Below are 22,595 nucleotides of genomic sequence, written 5' to 3' on the forward strand. Positions count from 1 at the left end.
CCTTTCCACATATCTTTGAACGTGTCCTTTTACTCTTATAATTCACTTCACTTCACTTTCTCTTATTCACTTATACACCTTATTCTACTTTCTTTACATTCAATTTTATCTTATACTTCAAAATATTTTTTTATTTTCTCATATTATTTGCCCTTTCTAATAACTACATAATCCTTGTGTATTCTACTTTAAATTTGACACTTTTCTGACATATATTTTAATTCATCTACAAATTGTCTTTCATTTTTAATATCATTTATTACCTCTTATTCTAACTTATTTTCTATCTATTTACTAACATAATAATCAACTCAATCATAAATTTTATAATAACTATTCCAACCATTGATTTTGCCACTTTGCCTTTTACATAACGATTTAAATTTAAATTTTACTTTTATCCCATTAATCTGGTTTCATCTCAATATATATATTAAAATTGTTTATCACGTATTAAAAACAATGTTTAATAAATTTAAATATTGATCATTTCTTTGATCACTGTCCTCTGCTAAAGATGGCGTACCATGTTCAGGTATTGAAATAAATTGTTCCCTTTTATTTATACTGATATGTATGCAAAACAGGGTTCTGATAAGTATTAGCACAGAACCACTTTTTTGACATACTGATTTTTCGCAAAGTTTTACGCGATATAGTCATTTTTGCATTAACTTGTGTATAAATCATTGAAGAGTCCCTTCTCCCCTTCTAATACTAAGTGCAACAGGTACTGATATTTTGTAAGTTTCCAATCACACAAACACTTAGCACACTTTTTCACATTTTTTTTTAAATATTGGACTAATGGTCAGATCAGCTAAGTTGTAGATGACATTTTTCTTTAACTATTATGAATTGAAGTTATATTATTGTTTTATATCACGTCTGGGTAACAACTCTGGGTAAGCTAACAGACAAAGATGAGTTATGTTACAAGTTATAGCTTTTTTAATTGTCTCTTGACAATCGTTAGTTATGATTGAAATCTACAACAAGACATAAATTGATGAAATTATGACACGTTTCATATTTTTCAGCATATACAGTGTGATAATTTAAATTACTCTTGATGTCCCAGATATGTGTTAACATTTTAATCATGTATTTAACTTATCAGTAGCAACAACCGTCTCTAAATTCTTAGTTGAGGTAATATTGAACAATAATAGTTATCATTGATTAATTAGTTAGTTCATGATTAATAAATTTTAATTACATATTACATTTTTCTTTAATTTCTAGGTAGCTCGTTGGCATTGTTTTAATGGATACAAAATATCTGACGAAAGAGAGACTTAGAAAAAAATTGTTAGATGAAATTGGTTGCTTTTGGTGAGATATGTCTTCTAAAAAACACAGAATGGAAATCTGCACAATAATAAATAAAAAACTATACTGCCATTTAAAAAAAGTTTACTATCACTTAGTATATCAATTGAAAATATTTTGCTTAAAATAACATCTCTATATGCTACTGAAGTCCTGCCCATTAAAATGGAAAACAAGGTGTATATGCAGAAATGTAGTTCATAGTCAATAATTTTTTTGTTTTCAAACATTCCTAAGGCCTCAGGATTTAAAATTTTTTAAATCTAATAATATCTAATTTATTAGTTCCTGACAAGCATGACGTAGCTTATATTCATTCAGCAGCATATCGGATTTTTCGACATGTCCAGATACGACCAAATTCAGAGCGATAAGTGCAATAAAAGATTGGGCCGTCACCGCCGACAAGTTAATAAACCCCTCCCTAACCCGGATTTATCACGTATTCGAGCCGGAAAACACCTGAACCGCCTAAGCTTTTAAGCCAAAAACTTGCTAAAAAGAGATTACCGTACACGCAAGCCTAGCCCATGAAACTGACAGAACCGCAGCTTGAATTGACTTGCAGTAATTTTTTAACGGAGAAAGTTCATTGTTTTTAAAAAGTTCGTGCGTCCTTTAACCTAAATTAAATTTACACTGACAAAAGTGTTTATATGTAGATATTAAAATTATCTGTTTAAGTATATTGGTGGACACCAATCATTCGATACAATTATATTTCACTAAAAATATGAGCAACAAATGTAAACCTTTAGTGGTGAACTTTTAGTGTTGTTGAGATAAATGCTCTTATTTTCTGGTGATAGTGGTACATAATAGAAAATCAAAAAACTACCTATGATACTAATTTTACACTGATAGGTAAATGGAAAGAAGCTGTAAAGCTTCAAATATAATAGGTATCTATTTTATAGAGGAATTCGGTCCTTTGTAATGCCTAAATTAATTAAAAATATATTTATATTTCAGTGAATACTGATATATATGTAAATGCCAGTCTCATAATAATGAGGAGGAAAATGGAATTAGCAAATTTTAATCCTTTAAGCTTTTAAGCCTTTATAGCAATAAATCAATTTTATATTTTATATGCTGAAAAGTAACCATAAAATATTTTACAAATTCTATTGTTATAAGGCAGCAATATTTATTTCACCAATCAATAATTGATTTTTTATATTGTATTCTATTATATTTCATAAGAAATTATTAGTTGAAACCACGTGACAAATTAGCACTATGGATTATTGGTAAAACAAACTATTTTCAACTTCAAATTTAAAATAACTATTACATAATTACATAAAATTTAATTAATTCTAAAACTAACCATTTCCCAAAAAAATTAATAAGGACTCTTTGTTCGAAATCTAATTTTAAGAATCAAACATTGAAAATTTCTACGTCTATTGTTTTTTCGACTTTTGTTGAACTTATTTAAGAAGTTATAATATTTTCTGTTAAATAAACATTTCGAGAGATATTTTAAAGTTGATAAAATCTGACAAGCTGATTTTATACATATTTTATAGTGATAAATAACTTAAAAATATTTTTTTAACAAATAAATGTAATACAAATTTTCTAAACATTTTGCAGCGACGAAATTCTGTTATACTTTCAGTATATCCTTCACTGGTTCGAATTCCAACTGAATGAATTTTTATCTTAAATCGTTATCCTTACCTTCATTACTCTAAATCAAATATCTTCAATATGTTTTTTGAAATTTCAAAATTTCAAAAACTAGTGGCTTTTAGTCCTTGTGTTATTAAAGCCCATTGGAACATCTGTATTGTAATGTAATTAGCATTATTCAATTTCCCTTAAAAGACCCCATTTCCGTATTAAACACATAGCTCAGTATATGACGGTTTTTAGGTCCGAATTCTTGACACTGCTCCGATTGACGTGAAATTTTAATAGTAAGTAGAAAATTGCTCAAGAAACAAAAATTACATAGTGCCGATGTTTGCTTTCACCCTGGGGGTGAATGCCACCCCTTCTCGAGGGTGGCAAGGAAGGTACCCATTTTAATCTAAAAAATCAATAGAGGGATGAATTCTAAGAAATGTTTTATAACGTTTTTTCCAAAAATTAATATTTTCCGAGTTATTTGCGATTGAAAATGTTGATTTTTCATTTAAAAAGTGAATGTTTTTCAACCATTTTTGATAAATAACTCGAAAACCTTGCGTTTTATCGAAAAACCCATATAAAGCAAAATAAAGTCTTTGAAATAACAAATCGATTCATTTATTTGTTGATTACTATAGATGTAATAATAACCGAGTTATCACTCTCTAAATGTGATGTGTTTATTTTTCGGAAAGTAAAATCGAACTTTTTACCGTAACATAATGGCGAAAGAACTAATTTTTCGAACAAAATTAATATGACCTTTTTTAAAGTGTTTGAAAAAATTTCGTAGCTCAAAAACTCGCGGAGTTATGATGAAAATAAAGTGGTCATCTCATTTTTTCGGAGAAAAAATCAAAAATAAAATCTGTCTATTTGTTTAGGAAAGCTTTAAAGCAGTTTTTATTGGGAAAATGTTTTTATTCCATATTGGAATTTTTACCGACTTTGTCTTAGTTTGTAAGTTTTATTTGACTATTCCTATACATATTATGTCTCTGAGGAAAATAAATTATTATTATTATTATTATTATTATTATTATAAAAATAGAAACTAAGCTTAATCCATGTACAGGTGACTTTATTTAGGTACTAATAATGGGCTCTGCAAGTTTGACCGCTTTAGAATGCCTAAAATTTAAAAAAAGTTTGAAATAATGAAAGAGTTGCCAAAATTGTCCCCCAATCACGGACCAAACAGAGGAAGTCGACAGTGATGATAGTTCTTTAGATGATATGTAAATTTTTCTAATAAAGTATAACTGTATAATACACATATAAATTTTATTTTCCTTTTCACTAATTACATAACTTAAGTTTCGAATTTTAAGTAATCTCGTTGAATTTAGTAATGTATCGTTGAGTGTTTTGAAGGAGGTAAAAATTCTTCAATTCCTCATTAAGGGTTATTTTTAAGAGTTGAAACGTTGCAATAAATCATCAGTAATACTATAAACAGTGATGAGTCTTTCATTATAAATGCTATGAAGATGTGGGAAACATGTTTTGCTTTATTTTCTGCAATAAGGGTGGTTGAAACGTTGCAATAAATCATGTATTATTTCATAAACAGTAAAAAATATTCAATTCTTCATTATTGCTCCGTCAAAACATTTCAAAGCCACGAAAACTAATTTTTGTTTTTTTCCTCATAAAGGGTGGATTTTAAGGGTTGAAATGTTGCTACAAATAAAAAATTATAATTCAAAACATAAAAGAATGCTTATTCTATTGACATAACACTTAAATCTATGGTTTTTACGTTTTTTGCAAGAAGAGGTAGTTTTCACCCCCTAAAAACAATGAGCACACATTATGGATATGTAACTTTTGTAAAGGAGTGTGAAATGAGCTTACTCACCAATTTTCATGAAAATCGGTGCGTGTGTCAAGAATTCGGAGGTAATACCCTATTTTTACCGCTGTTTACTGGACTTAAATCAGGGTTTAAATTCGGTATCAGGAAATACTTTTATATATATAAAAAATCTAGTATGCTCCAAAAGGATATATGTATGTTGCTAGGTTGCTATTTAAGAAAAAAGTTTTTTCTTCTTTTATGTACCTACTGTTCATACTAAAACATTGAGACAATCACTCTGTATAAACTGCAGAAAATGCTCTCCAGAGCATTTTTCGGTACTGTGACAAAAATTTATCAACTGTTCAAATGAAAACCGATTAAAATATCAAAAAATGTTTCACGTTATCTTCGTAATTACCTGGAATGGCTGTCTCGGCGCTCTGCGGAGAGAACACCATGACAGTGTTACCAATTGTCGTGGTGAAATCCAGAAATCCATAGACAGTTTGAGTGACATAGTTTCCCTGTTTTGTGGCGGTTGGCTGGATTGCAATCGGTGCACCGTCGGGCTTGATGAAGACTGGTCCCTGTGAGGCGAAAGCGAGATTCGCTGAAACAAAAAAGATAGTCTTAGCTTTTCTCAGATCCACATTTACCTCTCTTTTTAAAGTAATTTTTAAATAATGTTCCATAAATTGGCGAATTGGCAGTTTTAATTAGCAAAAAGACATTAAATGCTAGATTTCCCGTCTATTAACTTTAAATCGAAAGATGGGTAAATAACAAATTTTAGTTTCGTTCTTTAGACTATAACTAGGTATGTCTTCTTTCTAGATTTTCTTTAGAAGCCATTAGTTTGTGAAAATGAAAACAGAATATTCAGTCAATTACCTTTAGAGATTAAAATACAATGTCGAATTTATGATTAATTGTTAACCAAAACTGTAACCCAATTAAATTTGCATAAAACTTAACGATTAATTTTTTCACTCGAACGTTTTTTTGTATAAACTTTAACTAAAAAAAGATTATACCATTTAACTTGATTCAACAATTTAATAAAGAAAGTGCTCTTCGAAAATAGTGCACATGTTGTAAGAGAAGCAATTAAAAGAACGACCGATAATTTGCGCTGGAAAACTGAGTTTTGAATTAGAATATAGAGTAGAAAGAATTAATTTAGGCGGATTACTGTATCATAATGTTAACAAAATTAGCGGTTAATTAAGTAAATAGAACATTTCGGTCAATGATTCTGCACTACAAATAGTCGTATTCAGAAATTTTTTTCGCTCATATAATAATACATTGTTAATCGAGCCCGTTGCTTATTCCAGCATTTTCTTGGTTTCCATGTTTCGCTAAACTTTGTCTGGTTTGTGCTCCACAACTCCTGGCAAAACACATAAATTGTTTAATTAAACAATTAATTTTTTTACGCGGCCTTTTCACCGTTTCATGTTCAACCCACTAAAATAATCCGGTATCATAGTCAAGCGTCGGAACGCTTTTTTCCTTGGAATCTCTTTTCGCGAAAGGTCTCCCCCAGAGGGTGTATTTACCATAAACTAGGGAATAAATTACTTCATTAGTGCTTAAAGCTAGGAATTAATTAAATTTACTTCAAAGGCGGCATTTGTTGTTCACGTTTAGTGAAGGGGAATATTCGCTTGTCGGGGTGTTTAGTGATTGTATTAAGAATACGGGGACGGAGCTTATTGTAGTGGTCGCAATTTTGATTATGAATAACATCCATTAAAATTTGTTTCAAAAATAGAATACTCTTCAATCGAAAACAATTGACGCGTTTCTTACAAAAACATCCCTTGTCGTAAATTAAAAAAATGTAGGAAATTTTGACAATTCTTGGACGTATTTGATTGCCTTAATAGTTATTATTATTGTTTTATTAGATATTTTCTAATGTCTAATGTCTAATGTCAGGTGATTAATACACTTAATTATTATTATCTTTATAGCACCAACAATTTTTCCACATATGATTATTACGTAATTATCTCAAAATGTGATATGTTTCAAAAACTGCGTTTTGAAAATACTCATATGTCAACGGACTTTTATATTCCTCTAAAATTTGTTGCGACTATGTCCCTAATTCCTCTTGATATGTCTGGCGTATATTCTAATAAAATTTACACCATAGTTTTCTTCCACGCAGTACACCATCAGTCATACATTTTTTTAAAATTCATTGCGAAACAGCTGCATTATCTCGACTAATAAAATATTGCAGTTTGTCTCTATCCCGCCGCTGTGCGGAACACATAAAAATTCCTAACGCCATTTTTAAGCCTGCTTTTAATAAAGGCGTCTCGCGTTCCGCTGGAAACTATAATTTCAGTAATCATTTGCTACAAAATGTGGAGCGCTATTTACGAATAAGTGGAAAAAGTTTATGAAATATGGTTGTATAAAGTTCGGTCGTTCCCATAGCTCAAGAGAACCATTTAAAGAAGTTTACCTTTTGTGGACTCCGCGCTGTAACAATAAAACTCGAATGAAGAGTATATCTATCGAGCGGACCAATTTACAACCTACAGCGGTGGGGTGAGTCCAGGACTGATGCTCCGCTTTTCTAATATCTTTCTCTTCGCATAAAAAAACTACCACAATATTTAATTTACAACGCAGTATAAAATTAACCAGTAAACGGATATCTTTTTAAAGAACAAAACCAGTTGCTTTTGGACTTCCCCTAAATAGTAATAACTTGTAATAGAAGAAAAGGGTATAAATAAATAAGTTGTAGTAACTGAGAGGCATTTCATGTAAAAAAATCTATCCACCCTTTCGTTAGACGGGGAGAGAAATTTTAATTTCTATTATTTGCATAAATATAGAGAAAATCGCAAAAATTGAATTGCTGGCACTTCTATTAAGGAAAAGGCACTAAATTTACAGGATGCTTAAACCTTACTTTTGAAATAGCTTTCCGCTAATATCTGAGAACTAACATGGGGAATCTAATCCAACGCTGACACTTTATATTGTTCTAACAAACGTGAGGAATTTAAGTTATTTATGATATTTTCACATTACATGCATTTTTACGCACGCGTCTCGAAAACAAAGCATTTCCGCTGCTAAAATTTAGTCAAGAATTTTAGTTACACCCCCTATTGCAAACGGTGACAAACTATCATTTTTTAAATCGATGGTGCTTTGGTTGCACCTAAATAAAACAAAAGTAGTAACATTAAGCATTGTCGGCTTATCAAAAATTCCTACATAAAAAAAATAAATACCGTACTAGTAATATTCAGTGACAGCTATTATTGATCAAGATCAAAAGATTTCTATAACAAATTACCTTTTCTTTGCTTAGTAATGTAAATCGTACTGGCACACGAGGTCATACTCCAGTTTAAATCGTTCGCAAAAAAATTGTTTTGCATTACTTATGAGTATTCTGATGCAGATATATCCCAAATGATTAATAAAGTTGGTGCGGCTTGCCCCTTTTTAATAATTCGTTACCTGGAATTATTAGTCATGACGGGGTGTGGGAGAAATAATAATGAAGAAAATTGGCAAAATACTACTTTTACAGCCCGTATGATATTTTTTGTTGTCCAAGAAAATTATAAGAACTGCTGTAAAAATTTACTGCGGCAGGAGAGAAATTCCGCCAGTGTCTTTATCCTTCGGGTGTCGAATGCGGTTAATTCCAAGGAAGTGACGCAGGGGTCTTCTTGAAATTCTATCTCAACAAATATCGTAGGGACTATATTTATTTTTGATATTAACTAATTTATTTGCTTATAATTACCATAAGCTGTATACAGTGGATTATATCTGGATTACAATGCACGGAACACTGCATAAGACACCATTACTCTGCGAACCAAAGCCTTGTCCAGCATTGAATTACACTCTCCACAAATAATAAACAGCTATCATTTGTCAAAACAGTAGTCTTATTTGCTAAAGGACGTTATTATAACACGTATTGTCTTGTAAATGAAAAAAAGCAATTTTTACGCCAGCTGCCATTCTATTTGTGTGAAACTAAATAGCACCACGTTTGGAGAATAACTGTAGAGCAATAGCATTTTAAAATTATACCCCCTAGAAGTATATATACGAACAAACGTATCATTGAAGTAGCCTTTTCGAAACACAGAATCAGATTTAATCCAGTTGTTATCATAACACTATGCTGTGAAAGGTAGCCAAGCCTTTACAAATGCAAAATGTATGAAACGTTGTAAAAAAGTAATAACTTAAAACATAATAGATAGTATCAACTACGCCGATAAAATCAGTTTGAACAAAATGTAATTACCGTTAACAAAAAAAGTAGCATGTGTATGTTTACATACCATCTAGAAAAGATAAAACGTTCTTATTTCGCCACAATCAAATACATACGAGAGGGGTCTAATTTACCTAAATTTCAAGAAAATAATATGCGGCAAGAAAACTTTTGTATGTCATTGTATATTACATAGATTTCTACAACAATAAAATGGTCTTATAGTTGCTTGAAAATCGTTGCAAAAATCAAATTGAATACTCTTTTCTTGAAGATATCGTTAACTGAGTTTTTTTTAGTAAAATACGTCTTAATTTGGAAGCAATTTAGAATTGAAATATAATACAGTAAAAATGATCGATTAAAAGATATAAAGATAGGTATTTTAAATTCTAATAGAGCTATAAATAATAACAATAGGTGACAACATATTTCAAAATATTTCCCCGTACATAGACATCCATAGAGTTTTCGGAGTAAATTTCAACAATTAATTTGTCGCATTTAAAATAAAAAGTAAGAAAAATTATTATTGTAGTGCTAACATTTATTTAAACATCATCTGTTTTCTTGTAACAACAATATTTATGTTGACATTTTCTTGGTTTGTTAAACTTGAGAACAGTGATGTCTAAGTTCTCTTTAGGTTTACTAAGTCGTAATTCTTTAAAGTCTATTCATTGTAGCAAATATGCTGTTTTACAATAATACGCTCTTAAATAGGCAATTTTTTCTGCAGTATTGTCATCTATATAAAATACATAACTATAAAATAGATTCCACAATCTTTCTTCAATTTATATTATAATTTTTAAAGAACAGAACGCAATAGACTGTTTAAAATAACGTTTTATTTAATAGCTCGCATATTTTTTACTTAACTACAACATTTGTTACAATGTGCACTCATACATAAGTTTCATTAACTTCTAAATGCATTTGGTTTATAGTGGTTTACTGCAGTATTCTCCATACCAGTGTTCTGAAATCCTGGATTTAGCTCCGACTTAAATCGGATTATATAAACTTAATGGAGAATATCTGGTTTCCGGAATAATTAAGATTTTTGCAGAGCGGCATGAAAGCCAAATTTATAAATAACTTTTTCATTTCCCCTGTTTTTATAACTTTATAATTCAAAGGAGTGGTTTCCTACATCGAGATGGAAGCTATAAAAATATCAAAACGTATAATATGAGTTTTTCTTTGTTTGTTTTATTTTTACGTTTAATGATTCAAAATGTGGAATTGTTAATTCGAAAGAAAGGAAATAACAATTTGTATTCTAAAATTGTCCTAATGCACAATCTTTTTGATTCAAAACTATTACGTTTTTAGAATTTTGAATTTAATAATTGTGCCGCAATATAGTATATTTATTTAATTCAAATTGTCAACAATGCTTGCCGAAAAATAGTAGGTATAATCCTTTGAACTTAATGGATCCTTAATACAGGATATCACAAAAAGAGTAGTTTACCATGAAAGACCTGTTTCTAGATAAATTAATAAACATTTAAATTTAGTTTTGTTATAATGTCAAATTATTTAGCCTACAATTGATGACTCGTTAGTCTTGATACAAACTTTGACAATAGGGAATAAATTTAATTTCTCAAAAAAAATTTATGACTGATGCCCCAGTAATGATTTTAAAAAATGAATTGGTGGGTGTTAAAGTTTTTGAAAAATATAAGGAAATCACAATGTCCCAAATATATTTGATGTTATAAATTAAATTTTTGCCTATGACTTGACTTAATATATTTAAGAATTCACTTAATTTGTATGGAATTATATTAAAAATATGTCTAGCGCTCTCCGTTTCACAAAAAAAGAATATATTATAAGAATTTGTGTTGCAAACACGATTCTAAATATATAATGTAATCATTAGAAGTGCAAAAAAAATCATTGACACAGAAATGTAAAATTTCTGAAGACTAAAAGTGGTAAATTTCTACTCCACTGACATTTTTGTTATATATTACGTAAAATTACATTAATTGAAAATATTCCAGTAATTTTTCTAGGTAAAACAACGGTTTATAAATATTTTTCGATACATTCAACTGTCGTTAATATATTTTAAGCTAAAATCAATAATAACTGGAAATTAACTCGTTTTGTAAATCAAATGCAACGATATATATTCTTTGAAGTACCATTGAAAATCAAATGAACTTGTCGAATATCCAAAATATTCAGTGATGCCGAAATTCTGGGATAATATTGTCTTCTGGCATCTCTGCTACTGGTTAACATAATTGTAAACAAATTTAATGAATTTTTACCTTTAATATCTTTAGAGACATTTGTTTTTGTGATGTTTCTTAAAAAAATATATTATTTTGTATTTCCACTCCGTTTAGTAGATATATTCATAGAAACTTTTTCCTCATATTTGATCAATAATTCCACTATTTTATTTCTTACCTACATAGTTCCAATTTTCTAACTGTCCAGTTTCAAACGAAAAATAAGCAGACATAGTTATGTAAGGACTGTAAGTAGGTAATCACAGTTTCGTATAGCAAATATTTAACTGTGAGGTGTAGTACCCTTATATTTTACAAAACATACAATCATTGCAACCCCAAATTGTTAACATAGACAGTTTTGTCAATGGAATTTCCGCTAGGTAAAACAGTTCTATAGTTTCCTGGTTCGATGGAGTATTTTATTTCAAGACAAAGATAGATAGTAAAATCCATGTATCATTAGATAGTAGGTACCAAAAAATCTAAAATATCACAGCCTGTGTCAGAAGCTAAACAATTTTTTTAAAAAACTTACTAATTTTTGACAGTCGACTAATATTTTATTATGGTTTTTGCAATTCCAATTTCTGTAGATTGCTGCAATTTTGAAACAAAAGATCCATCCATGTTTATACAACATACCTTTCTAGAAATTACATCATATTTCTTATTATCAAAATTGTGTGACATGACTAGCGAATCACAGTATATTTTGTGGGACAGTACCGGACTATACGTTTTTTTATATTTATTCAAAGTTTGTTACTGATGATTATTTACTGTATTATATTAGTGCATTATTTAATCTGTACGATATTTCAGTCAAATACTTATATGTTGTTGTCATTGACGTTAGCAGAATTTCCACTTATTCCTTTTCTAATAATAATGCGATCTGGGAATACCCGCAGGAAATTTCCGGTATTTTGACACGTACTCGAACAAAATAATGAATCTTTTATAAAGCGTATCATTTAAATGTGTACTCGCCTATATAAAATGATAATAACCGTTCCTTGATTGACGGACCCTTAAATTGAATCGCGTCAAAGGCACGTTAAATTTGTGACACATCAACCAATAGAATCCCCTCTGGTGGAACTAAATACGTACTTTCAATTATTAATTTCAACCCACCGAAAATGTGCAAATCCTATATGTGAAGTAAATGGTTCCGACAGAGAACTTCATTGGATATAAATATAGGAATGTAATACATTTTTCATTAAAACTTTCATTATTTTAGTTAAAAAACAACAAATTTATCAAGTCAAGTAGGCCGATATTTTTAGGAATTATACTTGATATAACCTGCTGACAATCTCTTGGAAAATTGAAAAACACAGAATTAAAGTAATACTTCAAATTTGTTTTAAAAGTAATAAAGAAAAGTCTTCATCGCATATTAATTTTCAACATTTTAGTATAATTTTACCTTAACTTTTAGCAGTCAACACAAAGATAAATACGAGCCTTTTGTAAATTCTTCGTATAAAATTGTGTGTGCCGCATTCTCCCAGAGCAGTCGATATTGCACAGTTTTAGGATATTCTTCTGCTGCTTTTGGCGTGCACCAAATATTCTTCTGCTGTAGCAAATTCTAGAGATCGATAGTGTTTGGTGCGTGACGACAATTGGGTTGCGTTTATTCGGTTCCGGGCTATTCTGTAGACACAGGCAAATAGACGTACGCGCGGGAGAAGTCCGAGGATGTCTTTCTGTTAATTTACTTGTGAATGTAATTAATTTATTAGTGATTTTTGGTTTATGTTCTTAAAAATGAAGAGTAATTCAAGCTGGATGGTATTTTAAAAATGAGCTTCCGGCAATAAAAAAAATTCAGGCTGTTATCTCACAGGATCAAAATTTGCCTAGAATATCTAGAAGGGCGCTTTTGCGAATTATGCCTGACATGATTTTCCGTTTTATAAAACGAAATAGAAAGATAGAAAAAGAGAAAATAGTGTTATAACGAAGAAACTATTTAAGGCAAGTATTAGAAGCTCTAAAACTAAATCGTAGGACGAAACATGGATAAATGAAGGTCATACGGTAACAAAAGTGTGGCCCAATGGCAATATCCAAAGCAAACGGTAGGCATTTCTGGAAGGATTAAAGTTACCTTCTGGAAAAGGGCGACGCCTAATAATAATAATAACGCATATTGGAAGTACAGCAGAATTTTTGCAACAGTGTGTATATATATATAGTTGAGTGTATTAATATAACTGATAAAGTGTGATATACGCAGCGTGTGCATCAGATAGGTGTGAGTCGATGGTGGCGGGCCATCACCGTCCGAGAACGTGAATATTCACCGTGAACTTATTTTTTATATTTTTCTGTCCTTTGACCTCTTCTCAAGGAGTACACCTGTGGAATCTTGTTCCCTGTACCCTTCACCTCTCTTACTAGTGCTGGATATGAATCACTGCCCATTATTATAAGCAACAATTTATTAAAATGTTTTTGAATCTTAAATTAGCGAGGAAATAAAATGGAGCCGTGCTTTATTTACCATGTATATCAATATTTGTAACGCTTTTCACAAACATATTTTGTTTTTATAATAGCTTTATAGAAGCATATGAGGATTAAAATTCAGTATATTATAAGTCTGACTGCTATTACTTAAAAAAGAACCCAATCTTGAAGAACTATCTAATAAACTTGAAATATAACTACATGGCTTGTCTTGACCTTCGATGACTACTACTTTATTTCAACTTGACTTGATTTCAAATAAAACATCAGATCTGTCGTACATTTTTGACTTTATGATTGTCGCTTTTCGGATTTCAAAAACTCTAATTAGTCCTATAGCCAGGGGGGTCCCAATTGCCTCCTTCATTTAGATGGAGTTACCCAAGTGTTTTTTATGTATTTTGAGCCGCAGAACACGAATTTTTTGGGTAGAAGTTTGCCCGAATGTTGCAAGTTTTTTATTAACAAAGAAACTTGCAAAATACTGAGAACTTAGTTTTTGGCAAATGTATTTTCTTGTTCTTTGACCCATTTTAAGAAGAACATGTCACTTGCAATTTTTTTGTTAAACGCATAGTTTTCGAGATAAACGCCGTTAAAAACTCGAAAAATGCAATCTTTGCGATTTTCAATTGTTAATAACTTTTGATTGAATAGGTATTTTGTAATTCTGCTGACGGCGTTTGAAAGTTCACGTTAAATACTACAAATTATGAATAATTGCAGTGTGAAAATTTGTTTTTTCCACTGTTATTTGAAGCTATAAGCAAATAGCGATTGAGCGTTCAGAAGGGTGGGTCGCCATGTATGTACCTAATAGAGCGGTTGCCTTCTTACAGGCGTTTAATACGCGATCTTGACGCGTACTCTTCATTTCTAGACCAAAGAAACGATGAAAACTGAACGAAACATTAACAATCTAATGAAAATTGCAATACTGCAACAATTAAAATTAAAATTTTTTTGACAAATAATGCAAGTTCTCAGTATTTTGCAAGTTTTTTGTTAATAAAAAACTTATCGACATCCGGGCAAACTTCTACCCAAAAAATTCGTGTTCTGCAGCTCAAAATACATAAAAAAAACACTTGGGTAACTCCATCTAAATGAAGGAGGCAATTGGGACCCCCCTGGCTACAGGACTAAATACCCTTTAGTACTTTAATAACAATAGTTTTCGTAATGGTAAAAAGAATTACTGATTTTAATCCCCATAAGTTTTAGAAACGTAAATAATATTAACGTAATAAAATTTAATACGATTATGTTATTCACTGCATTAAAAAGTACATTAGACAATTATATCCAGACTGAAAACTTAAATATTTCTGCTAGAATTGTTGTAGATTCAATACAATTTCATTAAAAGAAGTTGTAAAACGTAGATTCAACTTTTCTTTTAACCAGCTTTATGGCCCGCAGTTATATCTGTCCTGCAGTTTATAGTTTCTCTTAAAACCCAATACTGCTGAGATTTTACGTGCCATTTTGCGGTGGAGCCGTTACTTTGAGAAAACAATGAACATGTACATGTGAAGTTACCAGTGCCGTTGTTGTGCTAACAATTGAACGTTTGTAATTTACTAATACAGCCAGTAGTAAATTACAGAACCGGATTGATCCTATGGAATTTAGAACTAGCTGGTAAACGTCATTGAGTCGAAAGACGATTGATTGGACTACAGCCAATCTGGCTAGGTCCACTTGACCTATTACCGGATAAACATAGCTTATTACTTAAGTAATCTTATTACATATACAGTTTGTAGCGCTTTATATTTACTTATAGCAAATAGACGATTGAACCAATATGACAACTTATTTTAAATAGAACAATATATTTTTATTTACTTATACAACTACAGGAGAACAGCAGTATTGCTGTATTGCAATAACGCTGTTGATAGCGATAATTATGAAGACGATGATGATAATAATGACATTAAAATTGCAATAATGCTTTTTTAAAACTCGTGCAATATGTCACATTTCTTTGTTAACATAACATAAACATAAAAGGGAATATTTTATGACCTTGGTGTAAATATATCCCATTATCTTCAGTTTAGTTCCTTGAGATCCACCAATATTCGGATATACCTAATGATTTCTCTGTAAAACTAATGATTGTAATATTACGAGAGAGAGAGAGAGAGAGGATAATACTCATTTATCAATTAGACCTGCAGTAATGCTAGTGGATTTAATATTCTTTCATTGAAGGCTAAAAACCAAGTTAACAGGTAGCTCCATCTGCCAAATTAACGAAGAAATTACGAAACCTGTATTCCCCCATTTTACACAAAATATGTTTTCAATAAACTCCTAATGTTTAAAGTTCCAGACTGAACAGTTAATAGTTGAACTGCTGCCTTTTATATCTTCCGCAACTTTTGTATGCGAGATATTTCAAAAACGAAACACGTTATTTATCTGAAAAAGTTTATTATGCATAGCAAATCACCGGTGTGAAGATGAGATCGTGATACGAAAAACCAATCACAGCATCATTTATATTCATCGAGAAACAGGGAATTTCTGACAGAGAATGATAATAATATATATTCAAATCCCAATTTCAGCGGTATCTAGAATTTTCTGATGCCTCTTGTGTGACATGATTTCATGTAATTATGTTCTCGTTGAACCGCGATGTATGTATTTTTTGTGTGTATTATTCAGTGAATACTTTTAAAAAGAATGTCTCTCCAAGATAATTCAGTACCTATCTACAATACAGGGTGTTTAGAGACCCGAAGAGGATATTTGTAGACTAAATAAATCGAGGTGTAAAAACTCCATTGACAGAAATATTTGCAAATAGATACATTTCAGTGCATACTAACTTACCACAATAACATGAATAAACATTTTTAGAACCGCTGACTGCATCTATAACTTAGCTGGGTCTGCTTGCATGTTTTGCACAAATCGTTGTACATAAAGTTTTGCAGTTAATTATTCATCAGTGGTTCCATAAGTTACCACTATGTCAATTAATTAATTCATGGGCCATTTTAGTTTATTTATTCACATTTAATACACATATATAATTGAACTAAATTTTTACTTAAAAAATGGAGACAAAAAACGAACAGCGCGCTATCTACGGCTACAATTAGTCAGAGGTTCTCAATAAGTTTTAATAATTTGAATTATTATGAATTTTGTTTTTTTAGATTTGATTATTGATTATATTTATCATTAATGCAATATACTTTCACACATACCACCAAGTTTTCCAATACCCTGTATAAATTCTAAAACTAGTTCCAGTTACAAGACCGCAGGAGAGAAATGGGGAAATGCACCGTATGTGGCAGCCTTCGTCAAGAGGTCCTCAAAGGCATTTCTAATTAAATGCCTACCATCTTGTAGCTAGCATATTGGAAAACGCTTGGATAGACGCACAGTAGATCGACGCATAACTTAGAACATTTTAATATAAGGGAGCATTTTCATAAGTTCTAACAACAAATAGACTTTTTTGTTAATTCTACAAATTTTCAAATAATATTATGTATCCCTTTCTATATCAAATTTTGCTAAAGATAGAACTTGCTAGAGAAGTCATATCTAATCATTAAAAAATTGAAATAAGGTCCGGGCATTACTGATCAAACCATAATTCAGTCACAATATTATTGTTAGTTAACATATTTCTGCATTTTAACAATTCGTTTTTCCTGTTGCATATTTTAAAGATTTAGTATTTGTACCCTGATGAGAATTTGTATTGTGTCAATATAACAAAACAGGTTTATTTTGCTGATGACACAAATTATGTTAATGAGAAAGGCAATACAACAAAAAAGTCATGTGAAAGTCTTCACGAATGTGCAACCAATAGATGTCATTTACCTAAAATCAGAACACACCTTATGTAATGGCGTGTTTGGAAATGGAATTCAAAAAATAGAAACAGAAACGTTATTTCCGTAGCACCGTGCATGCAATGTTGGTTATAATAAATCATCCTGTATATTATTATATATTAAAATATAAATTTCGATGTGGGTGTGGGTGTTTTTTTTGTTTAGTTTAGATTGTATTTTTTAATTAAATTGTAAATGGTATCATACAAATCTCTACTAAATTTGGCTAGTTGTTGGTAGACATTTGTTATATAGACAATATCTGAAAATTCTCAGGAGTCGCTTCTTACAAACTAGTACAATGCAACACACTTTGGAATGAATAGAGTTTGAAATTTAATAAATTGTTTATTCAAAATTTTGTTATATTATTTTGACTTGAAGACTTTATAAACTCAAATTTATGAATACCTTTTTAATATAGAATATGTTTTCCACAATAAAGAATATTTTTAACAACAAAATTTGCCTTTCTCTGCTAAGCTTACAAATAATATAAGGACAATGCAATCCGGAGTAGAGATCCTTATAATATTTGTTGCCTATCATTCAAGGGCATTCTTACATCTAAACAAGAATGAAAATTAATCAGAATTTAAATAAAATGGCTGTTCATTTGACAGATTTTGTCAGAGCACTTCTAAATAATGAATTATTTAAGTTATTATTGATTGGATTCTGCTTATTTTTGTACAGGTAAGTCCTGTGGTTTGTTATTTATACTTTGCAAACATTTGATGCGAGAGAAAGCATGATTTATTTGAAATAGCTAGCGATATTTTAGTGCACTGTGTTTTAGATACCTGTTACGTTGTGAAATTTGTAGTTTTCTTCGCTAGAAAGTACATAGATGCCTTGCAGACTATTTATGGGGCCACTGGAAACTGCTTTGGACTTGCTTTCTACTGCTGGTAGCGGAAAATTTTCATGGGCTGCCAAAATAACTTTATCTGGATTCTGACCAAATTATAGATTTTCTGGTAAGTATTTATTTTTTTTTCCTTGGACTCTCTCTTCTTGTTTTATTTTTAATTTTTCGGGAGCTACGTTTTGCTAAACCCAAGCCGTAACCAATCAATAATTTCATTGTTTTTCTCCACCTTCCTGATTATTCTGTCCCTAGCTTTGCTTAAGATCCATGCACAGAAATTTTCAGTCTTTGGATGTCCTTTTTAAACACTTTTTCACACCACTACTTATAACTAACATATTGTTAACAAATGTCCTTTTACTTTTATTTACAGTTCTATAAATTATTTACTAAAATATTCTTTACTTCGTTTTTTTTTAAGTCATCTCTGGGTATTCTTACAAAGCCACCTTTAGCTTTGACATTTGTGAAATGTATTATAAAATTTGACATTTGATGAAAAATTGTTATGTTATAGTTTATGTTGGATTGAGATATCTTCTTTAGGTTTACTCGTTTTCCTGCGATATGTATACCCGATTAATCTATAGACTTTAAGCTTTCATTTGATATAAGTCACTCTAGGTTTAAATTCGTTTTTCTTTATGTACTGATTACTAACAACGGTAGATGTCATGCATTTTTATGAAAATTTTTTCTGTACTTGAGAATAAAATTAAAAGATTATTATTTTAACAATGTCTATCAAAAATTGATGAAGTTCTGTTACAGATTCTTATTGAAGATGTTCCCAATAAATCCGATTTTATTACCAGAAGATGGTTTCTGTTTTAATATATCAGCAGCCAAGATAGCGGGCTACTTATTGGACGTCCAATTAATTTATCGCAACAATTTTTATGGCAATCTCCTAGTTATGAAAAAATTCCTGTTCCGATATTAATCGAATTTTAATAAAAATGTGTAATAAATCAAAAGTGCGATAAAATTACGGATTTCATTAAGGAGTGGAAGTGATATGTAACTTCTTCCAGATATTAAAAGCCGACAAATTCTATCCTGGTTCTTCGGCTATAGAAAAAGCACACGTTGGCAAGGGAATGTTGCATCAAGCCAGCCGAGTGACAAATGATATGTAGGAAACCGACCGCCTATGACTAGGCAGGAGAGTAATGGTTTTAATAATCGCGGGAACAATGAGTCGGTATTCTGCACGGCAGCGAAGTCATATACCGGGCTGGATCGGAATTACGAACGTATTATAAATCTTCCCCTGTTTTAAGAGTTATGTACGTCAAGTGGTGCAATATACCGAGTGCATAAACTCTAAAACTATTTAAAGGATACTTGTCCGGGCGGCTTTATGAACGCTTTCATTATGCATGAAAACGCTTCAGCAGCGCAGCCGCCTGGAAACTGTTGCAAATATTTTCGGTAACTTTTCCTTTGTCTTCCAGACAATTTCAGATTATTAAATACCTACTGGTTCAATTGTCTGAAGGGAAATTTCACCAAGGATTACAATATTTCCTGTAATAAGTAAACTGGAAAGTTTAGATGGTATGCATTCCTCTGTTTTCCTGTTGGCTTTAATATCAAGCTTATTGTTAGGCACTTGATCAAGCGGATGCTTTAATTTCATTATGATGAGAAGACAATGACAGGAATGTTTGTGCCAAGTTCACTAAACAGCTTTTCTGAAGATTTTTAATAAAGGTAGCACAGACCAATAAAATTTAACTTTTCTTTGGAAGCAGAAACTTGAATATATATTTCCTTTAGGATTTAGGTGCGCTGAATCCGAATCTGACAGCAGAATTGCTCTATCACGTCAGGTTTTTGAGATATCTTAACCTAAAAGTGCAAAAAACACTGTTTTTCGTCATATTTGAGGTTATGTAGTAATGTCATTTACGAGTATTCTTTAAAAAAATAAATACATACAATTTAAAAGTACAAGTCGAATGCCGTTGAGTTTGCTCAAATATATTTTTTTCGTTGAGATATCACATGTTGAAATTTTTAAGTTTCTCAGTTTCTTAATATGCGAAAATCTACTAAGGATCTCTTAGACATCAAGCAGTCGCTTGCAATTCAGAAACTTCATACCCATACGGTTTGTGGGTTTGGAGTTGGTGGGCTTGGGGTTTGTAAGCTTGAAGTTTGTAGGTTCGGGTTTTATGGGATTGGGGCTTGTGGGTTTAGGGATTGTGGGTTTGGGGTTTGTGGGTTGGTGGATGTGGAATTTGTAAGTTTGAGTCCGTATGTATTGAAGGTTTCTGAGTATGAAGTTTCTGAACTGCAATCAACTGTTTGACATCTAAGGGATCCGTAGTAGATTTTCGCATTTTAAATTTCAATCTCAATGAAAAAAAAGATATTTGAGCAAACTCAACGGCATTCGACTTTTAACTTATATGTATTTTTTTTTTTAAAGACTAGATGGCATTACTACATAACCTCAAATATGACGAAAAACAGTGTTTTTTGCACTTTTAGGTTAGGATATCTCAAAAACCTGACTTGATAGAGCAATTCTGTGGATTCAGCGCACTAAAATCCTTCGGAAATGTATATTAGTTTGTCTGCTTATTGGTCCTTGTTGATCTGTGAATCAAGAAAAATCTCCTAAGAACAAATTGATGGAATTCACTCTGGTGGCAGATTATTCAAGGAAAGAACAGAGGACGGTACAAAGAAAAGAAGATAAGTTACTGTAAATTATAAATTTCACACGACTGATAAGTCTTCTGCCATTATAAAACTGCAATATCATTTACTGCAACATCCTTGGCTCCAAATATTAACGTTGTCAAATACAGCAGGTTCTGAGGTTGCCCAAAAATATATTATGGATAAAAATAATGAATCCAGATATCCGGAATAGCAGATATTGAAACTATCTGATCAGTAAATTTTGGAATTAGTCGGTGAATGATATAGTATATTTTATTAACAAGATCAAGGGAATTCGGCTAGATCCAGAAGATGTCCTAGTGAAGACGGGACGATTTGTTGTTCTTCAAGAACTTCAACAGTGATTTATCACTGAAGTTAAGGATGAGAAGTCAGTAGATTTGGGTAAAGAGTGCACACTTTTGAACAAATTGAAGTAGCAGCCATGGGTTCCATGGTATGGCAGCCATGGTATCCTCGGCCCTGGCAAATGTCTACGAAGGCTTCTTCGAGAAGAAGACCTTGGATTTAACAACTCTAAAATCAAAATGTTGCATCAGATGTTCACTTCACACATACGAATTTATAAAAAATTGGAAAATACAAAAGTTGCACGATTTTTTATGAATTTTTCGAAAATGATATTTGAAAAACAAATGAATGAACTTTCTTTAATACCTAATATATTTATGTATTATTAAACACAAAGGGAGTTTATTTTTGAACGATTTTTATGTTTACGAATTTCTAATAATCCTGTACATGCAAGATGAAAGTTCTCTATCCAACCGCATTTTAGAGACATGCAAAAATTTTAATCAAGAATACCTGTTTCTCATAAAATGAAAAATAAAAATATTTTCCCTTTTTTCCACTCTAACCTTGGACATACTGTACATATATTCCTTTAATTCTCATTGTGAAATAAACCTGTTAAAATCCATGAGTTATCCTTCTGGTCGAGAGGTTTATTTGTCATTTTATTTCAATTTGCTCTATGATAAAAAAACAAACTTTCGTAGTAAGTTGATACGAAACCGTCAAAATAAAGTTTTTATAAAAATTGCTAAATTAATAACCAAAAACTTAACTGAGAAAACGACAATATCAGTCCCTACAGAGAGTATGCTTTCTAAAATAAATAAGTTCCAAAAGGAATTTTATAATAATTTCACGTCTACCTTTTGTTTAAAAAATACAATATTGTAATTTTTGCACTAGTGCTAATAAAAAGTTGCCATGAATAATGTTATTACCTGGTATAGGTAATCGTATCATACATACAATCTTCTAGAGTAGATATGCATACTCCTATACGCAGAATATGTTACTTAAGAAACTGTCCTATATGCCTGTTTACATATAAATTAGATGA

At 30.9% G+C, this 22,595-nt stretch overlaps 1 protein-coding gene across 2 annotated transcripts in view; it reads right to left on the reverse strand.

Annotated features, from left to right (window-relative positions):
- The window catches only part of LOC108909279 (flocculation protein FLO11), a 111,660-nt gene that overhangs the window by 35,887 nt on the left and 53,178 nt on the right, over positions 1–22,595 (reverse strand). For both annotated transcript variants that reach the window (XM_018713587.1, XM_018713586.1), the window contains exon 2: positions 5,196–5,387. In XM_018713587.1, the coding sequence (XP_018569103.1) occupies positions 5,196–5,387 (192 nt within the window). The remainder of the gene's footprint in view (positions 1–5,195; positions 5,388–22,595) is intronic.

Source organism: Anoplophora glabripennis, unplaced genomic scaffold, assembly GCF_000390285.2.
Source record: "Anoplophora glabripennis isolate ALB-LARVAE unplaced genomic scaffold, Agla_2.0 scaffold342, whole genome shotgun sequence".
In the NCBI taxonomy this organism is placed as follows: domain Eukaryota; kingdom Metazoa; phylum Arthropoda; class Insecta; order Coleoptera; family Cerambycidae; genus Anoplophora; species Anoplophora glabripennis.